This window comes from Parasteatoda tepidariorum, chromosome 2 (genome assembly GCF_043381705.1).
Source record: "Parasteatoda tepidariorum isolate YZ-2023 chromosome 2, CAS_Ptep_4.0, whole genome shotgun sequence".
Taxonomy (NCBI): Eukaryota; Metazoa; Arthropoda; class Arachnida; order Araneae; family Theridiidae; genus Parasteatoda; species Parasteatoda tepidariorum.
In genome coordinates, this window is record NC_092205.1 from 25,358,580 (window position 1) to 25,371,905 (window position 13,326).

General features: G+C 29.2%; 1 protein-coding gene across 1 annotated transcript; it reads right to left on the reverse strand.

The window, feature by feature from the left end:
* Positions 1 to 1,218: 1,218 nt before the first annotated feature.
* Positions 1,219 to 6,362, reverse strand: LOC139425078 (adult-specific rigid cuticular protein 15.7-like). Its single transcript, XM_071178115.1, has 3 exons — positions 6,329 to 6,362; positions 3,293 to 3,343; positions 1,219 to 1,793 (listed from the first exon to the last, which is right to left on the reverse strand). The coding sequence occupies exons 1-3, from the start codon at positions 6,338 to 6,340 to the stop codon at positions 1,266 to 1,268; spliced, it is 591 nt and encodes a 196-aa protein (XP_071034216.1). The 5' UTR covers positions 6,341 to 6,362; the 3' UTR covers positions 1,219 to 1,265.
* Positions 6,363 to 13,326: the final 6,964 nt, after the last annotated feature.

Genomic DNA, 13,326 nt, shown 5'->3' on the forward strand with positions numbered 1-13,326 from the left:
TTGCTGAACTTGAAGTAAAGAAAATATTACGAGTAAAAAAATATTAAGAATCTACAACCCTGTGAAAATGCAATAACAGAATTGAAATTCAACGTCTGAAAGGGCCATTTTTTGAAATTTTATATAATTTGAATGTTATTGCAATTTCGAGTGCTTTTTCAATAATTTTGCTTTAAATAATATTCATTTATGTAAAGATACGCTCATATCTTTAGATAAGGATATGTTATGTTCATTTGTCTAAAGATAAATTTATGCAATAAATGAATTTTAGTAAATATTAATTATTTTTTGTAATTTTCTTTAATAATCGTCGAAAATTTTTTTAATTGTAAGACATGAAATCTTTACCTCATTTAAAGGAATATAATTTTAATATGAAATTTAAGCGAAATCGGCTGAAAAGTTTCAAAGAAATCGAATTTTAACAAAAGTTGTATTTTTAAAATTATCCATATTAAGTTTCTTTTCTAATTCATTCTAGGCTCCTAAAATTACTACCAGATTTTATTCGCTTCGTTCGCAATCATCCCGATCTCACATCACCCGAAGATTGCGAACGCTAATGATTCATTTTTGTTTTTTTGATAACACAGAGAAGTATTACATCAAACATAAAAATTATTCAATTTAAATATCACTGAATGGTTTATTATATTCACATTTATTTATTGTATGTCCTAAAATTAATTCTGTATTGACTTAGTTAATTTGTTTATTTATTTTCACAGATTTATTTCCCGATTTTATTGGAATAAAATTTAAGCATATCCATTTTAATCAGTTATTATACTCTTTGCTTATATAATGGGCCTGTTGTCATGGCTTCTTAAAATCTCGATTTTCCAAGATTTGTCGAAACCATGGCTAATCAGACGAGAAAAGTGTGTTGAAAGGTGAAATCTCGAAACCTTAAAACGTTTAGTCTTTAAACGTTATTTTTCTAAAATCAATTTTTTAAGTAAGTTATTTGAAATTCGATTTTACCGTTGTTATTATTAGGGAAGTGAAGAAAAAACAGTTGTCAAGCAACTTTTCTCGAAATTCATCGCACCCGTAGTTTTGGTAATATTCGGTCGTGTCTAAAATGTCTTTTAATATTGAACATCAGCTGTTATAATATTTCTAATAAATATTTTTGATAATGTTTTTAATTAGTTACAGTTGTTGTTTTTAGCTTTTTTGATTGCAGATATTGGAATTAAAAACAACTAAAAATTGTTTTGCAAAATAATTTATTTTCATGCTATGTTTTTTTACAAAATTTAATATCCGTATCTGGCATAGCCCAAGCCTCCTAAGATGCCCAAACCATAACCACCATATCCACCATAAGCTCCTCCATATCCAAGATTTCCATATCCACCATAAGCTCCACCATATCCGAGGCCACCGTAACCTGCTCCAACACCTCCATAACCGTAACCTAAACCACCAACACCATATCCTGCACCGATGCCTCCATATCCGTAACCTAGACCACCAAGACCGTAACCGGCTGCTGCTGCAGGGACACCCAAATATCCTTCACCACCGGTGTAAGGGGCATCAGAAATGAGTTGAACGGCAGCTGGATTTTGGTTGGCGGTTCCGGGTTCGTTGGTCTTGACCTGTGCTCGGAATCCAGCATGGTCAGCAACGTAGTTGACTTGTCTTTTGATGCCTCTGTCATCTGTGAATCCGTAGCTACCAGTCACGTGTCCTCCGGTTCCGGATTCTTCTCTGTGTTGTTCTCCATGTTTGTCCTTGATGCTGTATCCGAATTTATAGGGTTTGGGTGCATGGTGAACTGGCTGAAATACGATAATAGTAATCAATTATTATAATTTTGGTATTTTGTTATAGCAATTTTTGTAAAGTATTTTTACGTTTTTTACAAAGGCAATAAATTTAAGTTTCGAGCACGCCCTTTGTTAATGTTTTAAACATGTTTAAGTCGAACAGTTGCCACATCGAATAATTTTACTTCAAAAATATTTAGGAAAGAAAAACCGAGTACTTTAAACTTTTTACTTCGTGTACAGTAAAAACACAAACTTTTTAGACCTGGATCAACAAGGTTGTGGATCAACAAACCTGGATCAACAAACAAATTTGCCACAATCAAGTAATTACGGACTCTCAGACACAAGGCCCCGAGTTGCGAGCGATTAGGGTGTCTCAGCTGAGGTGATGAATTGAGGAGTGCTATGAGTGAGTAAGCACATTAATTATTAATAATGAATGCTAAATACAAGTGTCTGGGTTAGATTGGTAATTATTCTAGCTAGGCTTAAAATAATAAAAGTACCAGGTCGAGCATTTAAATGAAAAGTATCACAGAGATTAATTGAAACGTTGTCTTTCTGTTTTAGACAGCAAAATTTAGGTGCCACAACGAATGTTCGAAATGCCGGTTTTCTTGCTCAAACTTGAAAGATAGCTTTTAATAGGCTCTACTACAATTTTTGTGTTTTTGTTCGACAAACGAGGAAACTTTATGTAGTTTCTTTTAGTTCTTCTCGCCCAAAAGGGAGAGTTTACTAGCTCTTTCTTATTTCTGGACTAATCTAGTTGTCTTGAAGCAATTAACCTACCTTATTCTTGTAAATAATTAAGTAAAAAACATCCATTAAGGGAAGCAAATTAATTATCAAGAATGGAACCAAAATGCATACGAATATAAAAGTGATACTGAAGAATCAATAGGGGAGAAATCATAAGAAATACTCCATGCATATGGTATTTCCAAATGAGATATTTCTTTAGGCAATCAAACTGGTTTTGAAGTTATTTCTTTTAGTTTAATTTAGTCTTATATGTCGCCTTTTATATTAATCTTGAATTCTAAATGTTTTGCTTTTATTCAGTCTTCCCCACCAATAATTAGACATATTTTTAAAGTGTTTTTGCTTGTTTGCCACCTCGGATGTGCATATTTGTTTTTGATTTCAGTCTTAAAAAGGATTCTAAATTGAATTCTGAAAAGGATTCTAAAAGTAAATATTAAGGCAAGTCATTCTAGTTTTCCAACGAAAACAAAAGATTTTCATGAACCGATTATTAAATTAGTTTTTTCTTGCCATGGATTTTATTAATTTAATATTAATAACACATAATAATATTGAAAAAAAAAAGACAGCATTGATGTTTATGAATTAGCAACACTATTCTAATGTTTCTGAAAATTTAAAAGCGGATTTTTATTTAGAGATAAATCAATTCATTTTCCACTATGTTTATCAACTAATTATAAACTCTTAGTGATATTAAAATGTTTATATATCCAAATAGAAAGCATCATTGAACTTACCTCATGTAGGTTAGCGAGCGCAACAGTTGCCACAGCAGCTAAAAGAAATACCTAAAAATAATAGAACATATCAGAATCTATATAGGTGAACATTTAAAAACCAAATTGAAGCTGTTTTATAGAAGGTACTGTTTTAACACGAAGTAACTTTCTTTAGAATATGGCTATTTTCATAACTGTTATGAGTCTGAAACAGTTATTCATGGCTGTTAGGTCAATTTTAATCAATTTTTAGACATCGTCCTCTACACCCTTTATGAAATTGAGGCAAAACGTCAGTATGTAGAAAAACACCATAGTTTAATGGAAATGAAAAGCGTTTGTGATCGATTTTCTTGAGCGCTTGAGGAGATTTTCTTATAACGAATAAACATTCGATTGAATCAAATATTGTCTATTGTGGTCTAATAACTTTTGTCACTTTTCTGGCAGTTGCATGGTTTCACACCCATAAAATTTTTGTTCTTTTCTGGAAAAAACTGATAAACTGATCAAGTAAGGTGATTTTTGATCACCTTATTTGAAGTTGGTGATTATCGACAATGTCAATCTCTATTTATGAAAGGGTATCCCAACATAGAACCAAGTTAATATGTCTTATATGCTAATAAATTGGGATTGTAGTGGGAATGACTCTACAGTACTTCCCCACCAGAATTTTATCTGAGATAAAATTCGTAGAACGGATACCCCTAGTGAATTCATTGCTATTTCGTGAGAAACCGGGAGAGCTGTATTAAGATTACCCGACTTTCAGTGTTGATTGTGAGAGCTGTATTAAGTTCACGGTCATGGTCCTTCCTGTGTTGCCATTAGTAGTCGAGTGCATACAGGCAACAGCGTGATGAGGACAATGTCGTAGTAACAAATAGCAAGTCAACTGCTCAATGTGGATCATCTATCGAAGTAGGCGTGCTCAATTTACTCCTGTAAGTAATCAATGTAGGGCGAGTGTTATCGACAATGTCAACCTTTATTTATGAAAAGGTACCCCAGCATAGAATCAAGTTAACATGTCTTATATACTAGTGAATTAGAATTGAATAATTGTCGTGGTAGGCGCGATAGCTACAACAATGTAGCTATCGCAACATTGTTGTAGTTAACCTATTTCTCTTTCTTAGTGATAATGCGCTTCAAAAATGGAAAATTTTCTTGATGTATAAGGAGCAAATCACAGACGTTAACGTGACATCACATATTTCTTTCCTTAAAAACGTGATTTATCCATGTTGTCGAGCTTTAAGATTATACCTTAGACTTTTCAAATGATCATTAACGATCGAATTCAATAAATTTAGTGTCCCAGCGATTTCACGAGTTGTTCTTTGCCGGTTTGCATCTATTAATCGCTTTATTGCGTCTTCATTTGCTTAAATTGGCGTGGAGCATCATCGTGCATCTCCACTGAAGTTAAATCGAATAAAAATTTTGCAAAACAATTTTGACATCGACGTTCTGCTAAAACATCTTTTTCGCACACAACATCTTTTTCGCATCAGATAAGTTTTTTTTTTTGCTTGAGCAGCATTTTTATTTTTTCGCAAAAGTATGTTTTACCCATAACAAAAAAGTAAAACTTGCCAAAAATTCCGCTTTCCATATTTGAAATGGAAAAAACAATTTATTTACAATTAATGAAAAACTAAATTATTATCTGTTTTTTAAAGAAGGTTATAAAAAATAGTTTTTCGAAATTTATTTAAATTTCTTATTGTCATTTATGCTTAATTTAAATTTTTGTTTGAAATCACATTTTAATATCCATTATATATTTTTTTAAAAAAAATCATTGTTTAAAAAACATTGTTAATTTGAATTCCAAGCAGCCAAGCTTTCAAGTCATTTTCTAATAAATTTCTTCTATTTTAGATTTTTTTAACTCCGATATTTTTTTAAAAAAAATAATAGTTCAAGCTTATCTGGGCGGTAGTTGTCTGTATAGCTTTAAAAGTTCTCTTCAAAATTAATGATGAAGTGTAGTAATCAATTTATAATTCGGCTTAATATACCTAATGACCTAATATTCAAAGAACCTTTTCAGTTCAAATACTCAGCACCACCTCACGAAAACAAGTATTAACTTGACATAGCATATTAATTTATATGTTGGTTTCAAATTAATTTAAACTAAACATAGTAATATTAACGGTAAAAAAACTATTAATTTGAAAAATAGATCTTACCTGAAATGACTTAAGAATTTCAACTAATAGGTTTACATTAAATTCATTTCAATATTATAACAGAAATGCTAACTGTAAAAAAACTGTGAGTTTAGAAAATAAATTTTATAAGAAATAAATTAACGATTTGACCTAATATGTTAACAGGAAATTAATTTCAATATTATACAGAATTTTTTTCTCCCCATTTCCAATGGCCGATATTGCAGAGCATCACTACACTACAAAAGAGAACAATTTAAAACCCGCAAAATAGCATAAAAAAAGAGGCTTGATGACAGAAAAGTCTTATGAACCAAGAATGTCCCTTGAGCTCCAGTTTATACAAAAATATTAACTGAATAAAAATTAAGAATTTGAAAAAGTTGATATTATCGGAAGTTAGTTAATAACTCGACTTTCTATGTTAACTTGAAATTAATTTCAATGCAGAAATATTGACTGTAATGGAAAATATTTTAGGTTAGTTAATGACTCAGCCTAACACATTAACTTAAACATCATTTCAATACTATACAGATATATTTCTTTCATTTCCAAAGGCCAAAGGTACAGAACATCACTGTACCACAAAAGAGAATATTATTAAAATCGAAAAACAGCACAAAAGAAAAAAGAAATAAGAGACTTGGTGACAGAAGAGCCTATGAACAAGAATTGCCCAAAACACCAATTAATACAGAAATACTGACCGAAATCAAAAAACTAAAAATTTAAAAAAATTTATGTTACTGAAATTTAATTAGTAACTTGACTTACTATGCTAATTTGAAATTAATTCATGAGCTATACGGAAAGCACATTAGCAATATAAAACAAACAAAGTAAATATTGAAAAAGCTGATCCTACCTGAGCGATCATGTTGAATGTTTGAAATCGATATGATTGTATTGAATGAAAGTGAAATGCTGTATTTATATATCTGATGGCAATAGAGCTCGAATATAGAAATGGATTATAAATTTCACACTTGACCGATTTATTGTTCCGGAGACAAGGATTAAGAAGTTATGAGAAGAGAATATCAAATAAGGTCCATTATGAAACTATTTCCAGGTTAATATATTCAAATATGGAAGTTCTCGTTGTTTTGATGCAGTGAAGCAACAATAACAAATTCTTTTAAAAATTTAACGTAATATTTTCAAAAATAGAACAAAAAGTTTAAAAAAACATGTTATTTTTTTCTGTATGATCAATAAATTTAGCTGTGAAGTTAGAATTTTCGCTTGAAAATTATGATAAAATAACCGGCTGCAGTCTGTCCATCTAATTAATTATAAAGTTTACGGTACGGAACATTTTTTACCTTTACGGTTTAGAAATTAGTTTGGTTAAAAGACCATAAAAACAAAACTATACGGTTTTTTAACCATTTAAAACTAGCATTTTTTCAAAACCGTAGAAAAGAAATTTAATTGGAGATAGGCTTTCCGTTAGGTAATGGGCATTGGGGGTAATGATTTAGGAAATATTGTGGTGTCAGCCATGGGACTCAAACTTTTATTCTATCGTTCATGAGATTGTCAGATTAGCCCTCTCGTCTATAATATACCCAGCTGCAAGGAACTAAGTGATTTCATTAGGTGGACCTAGTTGGTGCGATAACTTTCTGGTTGTTTAAGTGCTTTAGGTAAAAAAAGTTAATTAACGATTTTTCTTACAATTGATATTATCTTATTTAAGGTTATTGACTGTTTTGTTTGAATATAGTACAGTAAAATCTAATTAAATTGTTATTTAGCCAATTTTTCCGAGACATTTCAAAGAGTGTATCAAAGTTTCATGTGTTTTTGATGCAATGAAATAAAATTAACAAATTCTTTAAATAAATCCAAATCAAGGTGCGTAATATTTTCAAAAATTCGAAAAAAATAATATTTTGGAAATTTATTTTTTATAATATTTTCTACGTTTGTGCAGGATTTATGAAATCAAAGAAAAGTATGTAATCATCCGCTACTCACTATAAATGTAAAGTACTCAATAACTATGCTACTTCATGTTTGAATTAGTTTCAAGGCAAAGAATAATTTTAAACTAAATTTTTTGAAAATTAAAATTTTCTAAATTTTTTTATAAACCCAGCACATTAAAGAACTTGTGTTACCTTCTTACTTTAAAATTAACAAAAAAGAGGAAAAGGGTATGATGTTCTCTTAAAGAATATAAGTTTAATGTATAATATTTTAAATATTAGTTGAGAGTTATACATATTTTGAACAGTTTTTAATGAGTTCATTGATATGAGTTTATTTTGTGCGTACTTTTTCTCAAACAGAAAAAATAATTATGCGCAATATATTCACTAATAAAGGTAAATTACCTTGTTTGAAATTAAGATGCATGTTGAACTAATAATAGAGTTCATATCTGCTGTAAACGTTATATGGTGAAAAAACAGACCGTATATCTTGAACTTGATTAAAAGTTCAATTAGGAAGCAAATTTGGTTCAACTTTACTGAACTGATAAGGGTTAAAGCAAATTTAAAATGTTTATGGTTTAGTACTGAACTGATTTTTTGAAGAGTATAGAAACTGATAATTTATTACTAACAAAATATTCGTTTTTCGTGGAAGGTGAAAAAAAGTAAATAATCAGTAAATTAATATTAAATGAAACAACGAAAGCATGTACAAGTCTGAAAAGCATATACAGAAATAATTAATGAAGCTAAAAAGTTTTTATTTTTTTCATTTATTATTATTTGTTGGACTACCCGGTATTTCGCAATGTATTATGGTTTAACGTTTGCAGAGCGTAAAAACAGATGCTAATTATAGAGTTATTTATTATTGTATTATTTATTTATTGTATTATTTTAATACTAGCAAAATACTCGTTCTTCTGAAAATAAGGTATTAATTAACACTACGAAAACATACGTGAATGTGAAAAGCATATACGGACACAACTATTAAAGCTAAAATAATTATATTGTTATTTACTATCGTTTGTTGGACTTGTTGGACCCGTTATTTCTACGTTATTTGATTGCGTTCTTAGGCTGAAAAGTTCACCCCATCAATATAAAAATTAACTATATTCAACGTCATTTGGCTCTCGGTTCAATCATGATAGTTAAAATTTACAACAATCATACAATTTTCTACAGTACCTACCACTTTAAGAGATCCGTGAAAAATCTATTACCTCAATTATTAAGTACTTATTTTTAAAACCTATATTATTAAATTTGGTACCTAATAGCACATATCTCCACAATACGAACAACTAACACCAAAATGAATTAAGCATCATTTGCATCAATAACAGTATAGCAATTTTACAGCAACCCTTTAATAGTACCCAAAAAAGACCTTTTCCAGTAATTTTTCGCTTTCTAGCACGCAGCTTTTTTGTATTTCAATTATCTCTGATTTTTATATTTTTTATATTTTTTTCATATTTTTTAGTTGTATAGAAGTAAATTCAAAAGCGTAACTATAATCAAAATAAAAACGTGGTATCAGATAAATTTAGGAATACTCATATTGTGACATAGTCCACATATGCCATCTGCATTGCTTTTGAGCTTTCTTAGCGAAGCGAATAAAAAATAATAAAATTTAAAAGAATGTAAAATGAGCTAATTTTTTTATTAAATAGAGCTGTAAACTAGAAAACAGAACAGGTGTTATTTAGTAAGTAATTGAAAAAGAAATAAAATTCTCTACTGCCCCTTATAACCAATCTCTCAATTCCAGGATTGTAGTACAAATCGTTCTGGAGTTAAACTGTAAAAAATTTTCATAAAAAATCAAAAAAATAAATAAATAAATAAATAAAATAAAAAAATAAAAATAAAAAATCTGAACACTAAAATGGTGGCAATTATTTTATACCAAAGTGGATTTCCAATAAGTGTTCCTCTACACCAAAAATACGAATAGTTCTTGGTGTTAGCGAAAATTTCGGTGTTAAATTGTTGTCACTACTTTTGGTGTTTGGATACACGAAAGTTTCTGACAATGCTGATATTGCTTCCGCTGTTCAAAAAAAAAAACATTGTCTACTTTAAAGTTATTTTTCAAGAAACAAAAAATATTTTGTCTGTAGTTAAGAAAAAAAAAACTACGCTAGACGAATGTTTTTAAGTTATTAAATGAAAGTTTTGAAAAAATAAAACCTCTATAGTTTGTTTTTTTCAATTGCACGAAGTTTTTTAAGTTTATCTCGCTTCGTCATGTGTGTCGGTTTCACAAAATGCTCATATTTGTTTATTTTGACTGATATTTAAACACGTTTTCTTTTGACTAGGTCTTTTGCTGACACAATTCGTAATCGACACTAACTGCGCTCCAAAAGGTGTTGCTGTGTAAGTATGATTACATTTTTCATTCATATCATGAACATGCGCTATTACATATTTCTGTAACAAATTCTAATTTTCTCAGATTTGGTGGAAGCAGCAAAGGTAAAGTGGCCCAAGTTTCCAGTCAGTGGGGAGGTAGGCATTATTCATTCTTGATAATCAATTTTTTTTCTTTCATCGTTTTCACACAATTTTGACATTATTTTATTGTGTTCTAATTTGTATTTTAAACATTTTAATTCTATTCTTTTTTAATCGATTCAAGGTTAAGCGATTTTTCCTTTACCTCACACTTTCTCCTTGTCTGTTTCCATGGTTACGAGCTGTCTTGGTTTTTCCCCAAGACTGCAACGCTTCAGTTAGAAAGATAATATGCTAGCCTGGGAAAAAAGTAACATTTGCGGATTATTCATTCATGATAATGTGTATATATTTTTTTGCGTTTATCGTTTTCTCACAATTTTGACATTATTTTATTGTGAAGGAGAAAGGAAGAATGTGGAGAGGGGAGAAATTACTTAATCTTGAAATGCCTATTCCATATAAAAGTATAAATGTACATCTCAATAATAAAACGTTGAAAACTGCTCATCTGTTAATGATTACCTCAGGTATTTAAAGAAATGTAACATATAGGACGCAGAGCAATTAAACAGATTACATAACTAAATTTTGACCAAATGAGCAAAAGAAATAGATGCATGACAAATAAACACTTCAGAAAGTTGTATTTTAAATTTTTATTTCTAGGTTGAAATTCTTTCGTAATTTATTATTGGTTTTTCAAACCTCTGAGAGCCTTAAATCATATTGCTAAGTATGGAAAATCGCATGAACTGAACAATGCAAAAGTTTTAAAATAATCCTTTAAGTATTTGTTTGAGATATTTAAAAAGAATGTCGAAAACTTAAAAGTGTCTATTCCGTTATTGTAGGGTAGTGCACAGAATGACAAATGTTATGAAATGTTTTTAAAATCTTGAGTTTTCATCCCAAAAAAAAGAATTCTTGAATTTAATACGATATGAATTTAATAATCTTTAATAATGAATTTAATATTTCTTGAATTTAATAATAATTTAAACTCTTCGTGCTTCTTTTATAAATATCTTTTTCAAGTTTATGTTCACTTCTGTAACGTGAACAAATACTTTGACAGTGAGAAGTGATCAACGAGTTGCCAAAATTTGATTCAAATTATCACATTTTTGCATCATTCTGTTGTTTTCAGTTTTTATTTTCTTTTATGATTTTAATCACAAAATGTTCTTTACACAACATCTGTTAAAGTTTTAATTTTTTTTTAAACTTTTAATGCGAAAATTGGGGCAATCAAAAATTTTATTCTGGCTAATTTTCTCTCCAGATTTAGACAGTGGTTCAAAATGAGCCCTAAATTTTGATTTCCAGATTTTCTTTGTATAAAATTTAAAACACAAAGGTGAAAATTTTTCTCCAATATTCAGAATCTTAAAAAGTTGTATAAAACGAAATTATTAAAAATTATCCTAAAATACAATTTTTTAAAAAAAAAGTTTATGACATATTTCAGGATTTTTTATGATTTGCAATCAGTTTAAAAATTATTTCCATCAAAACCTATTTACATTGATTTGTTGTCTAGTTTTAGTAGCATGAAGTATTTAGCACTAATCATGAAACTTCTTTTCTATTCCATTTCAGTTCTATCTACGTCAACTAAAGTACTCATAGTCTTCTATTGTATCATCATTGCTATTTTAGTTGGAATTGGAATTTACAGACTCGTCAAATGGTGTCAAAAGCCTCCTCTATGAAACATTTAATTACTTACATACCAATTTTAAAACTGTATATAATTTTATAAAAAGTACATTTTTTTTGTCAAAAATGTTACTTTTTCTTCATATATTGCATTCCTAACAAATGCTTTATTTTACACTTTTAAATTTTTGCATTACCAATGCTGCATTACCTGGGCTCATAAAAGTTTGTAAAGACTGAGAATATGGCACTGACTTTGATAATTTTCATCTTACAAGGGAAACTAGGGAAGTGTGACTCGCTAATTTTGAAATAAACTAATGGGATGTATGCCTTATGAGGGGATTATTATTAGGGGGAAACGTATATATTATTTAGGGGGAAACATTCGTTTCGGCCCATAGAGGGTCCTATGAGAGATAAAAAATAATTCAACCTATAGAAAAATCGGTATTTTATTACTTCAATGCAGACTATTAGTCATTGTAATTATCTCTTACTCCAATTAATTTTGTGGTACTTTCACGTACTATATAATGCATATTTATTGTCAGAATCGATTTCGAAAATTTTATATATCTGCAGTTTTTCAGAAAAACCTGCTAGGTTAATTTAAAAAAAAAATTGACATCAAACTTTTTAAAATTTTTAAAATGTTTTTTTTCCGAAATGAATTGGAATATGCAGTTGCAAATTAATCAATTAATTAATTATTAATTAATTAATACATAATTAGTTATTAATTATTTAATAATTACTTAATTAATAATTAATTAATAAATTTGTGAATTAATTTATTAATTAGAAAAGTAATTAATTAACCAATTATTACAAATTAATTGGAGTAGGAGACAATTACAATAACTAATAGTCTGCATTGAAGTAATAAAATGCTCGACTTCGCATGCAGGTCGTCTGCAGAGGATCAAAATTGTGATGGCATGTCTTCGGATCATCCTCAGGGATGTTTCCCAGACCGTCGCCAATAGCCCGTCGCCATTAGCTCTAGTACGACGTAAATGAACTACAACAACAACAAGTAATAAAATACCGATTTTTCTATTTATTGAATTAGTTTTTTATCACTCATAGGACCTTCTATGGGCCGAAATGAATGTTGTCTCCTAAAATTATTCCTCGTAAGGCATACATCCCACTAGTTTATTTCAAAATTGGCGAGTCACACTTCCCTAGTTTCCCTTGTTAGTGGGAAAATAATACCAAATTGGTAATTTTCAAAAACGTTTAACACCTTTTAAAATATTTAAGTGATTTGTCTGTTCCAAAACCCAGAAAATTCTTCACAGCAAGATTATATATATGGTTAAAATCATCACATTGCTTCAAGTGTAAGAAGCCTGAACTGTGGATTTTTTTTTATTTTCCTTGGCGACAGAGTTTCAAAAAACAGCGTTAAATATTGTTTGCTCCAACGAATTAGTAAATTCAAGGTTATCCCCTTAAATAAATAAAAATACATCTTTGAAAAACACGAAAATTTGATCATCAGACTTATTGTTGTTCAGATGTTCTGTTTTTTTTCAATCGCCTTTAATGTGGTTGAAAAAAAATTTATTTCTGAAAAACTAGTACAACTTAGAGAAAAAACTTATTTTTAAAATCGTGACCACATAAAAATTAATAATTTCCTTTTTTTTGCATTGAAAGAATAATACATATTTAACTCTGTATACATTAAATGTTATAATCAGTTGTTAATTTACAATTTATTGAGAAAAGGTTTATTAACCAATTCTAGTGAAGGCAACACTTTGATGCTATTCTA

Bases quoted from the DNA above. Each gene is read 5' to 3' on its own strand.
- LOC139425078 (XM_071178115.1), bottom strand. The intron at 1,794-3,292 runs GTAAGTTCAATG...ATCGTATTTCAG, and splicing joins CGCTCGCTAACCTACATGAG to CCAGTTCACCATGCACCCAA.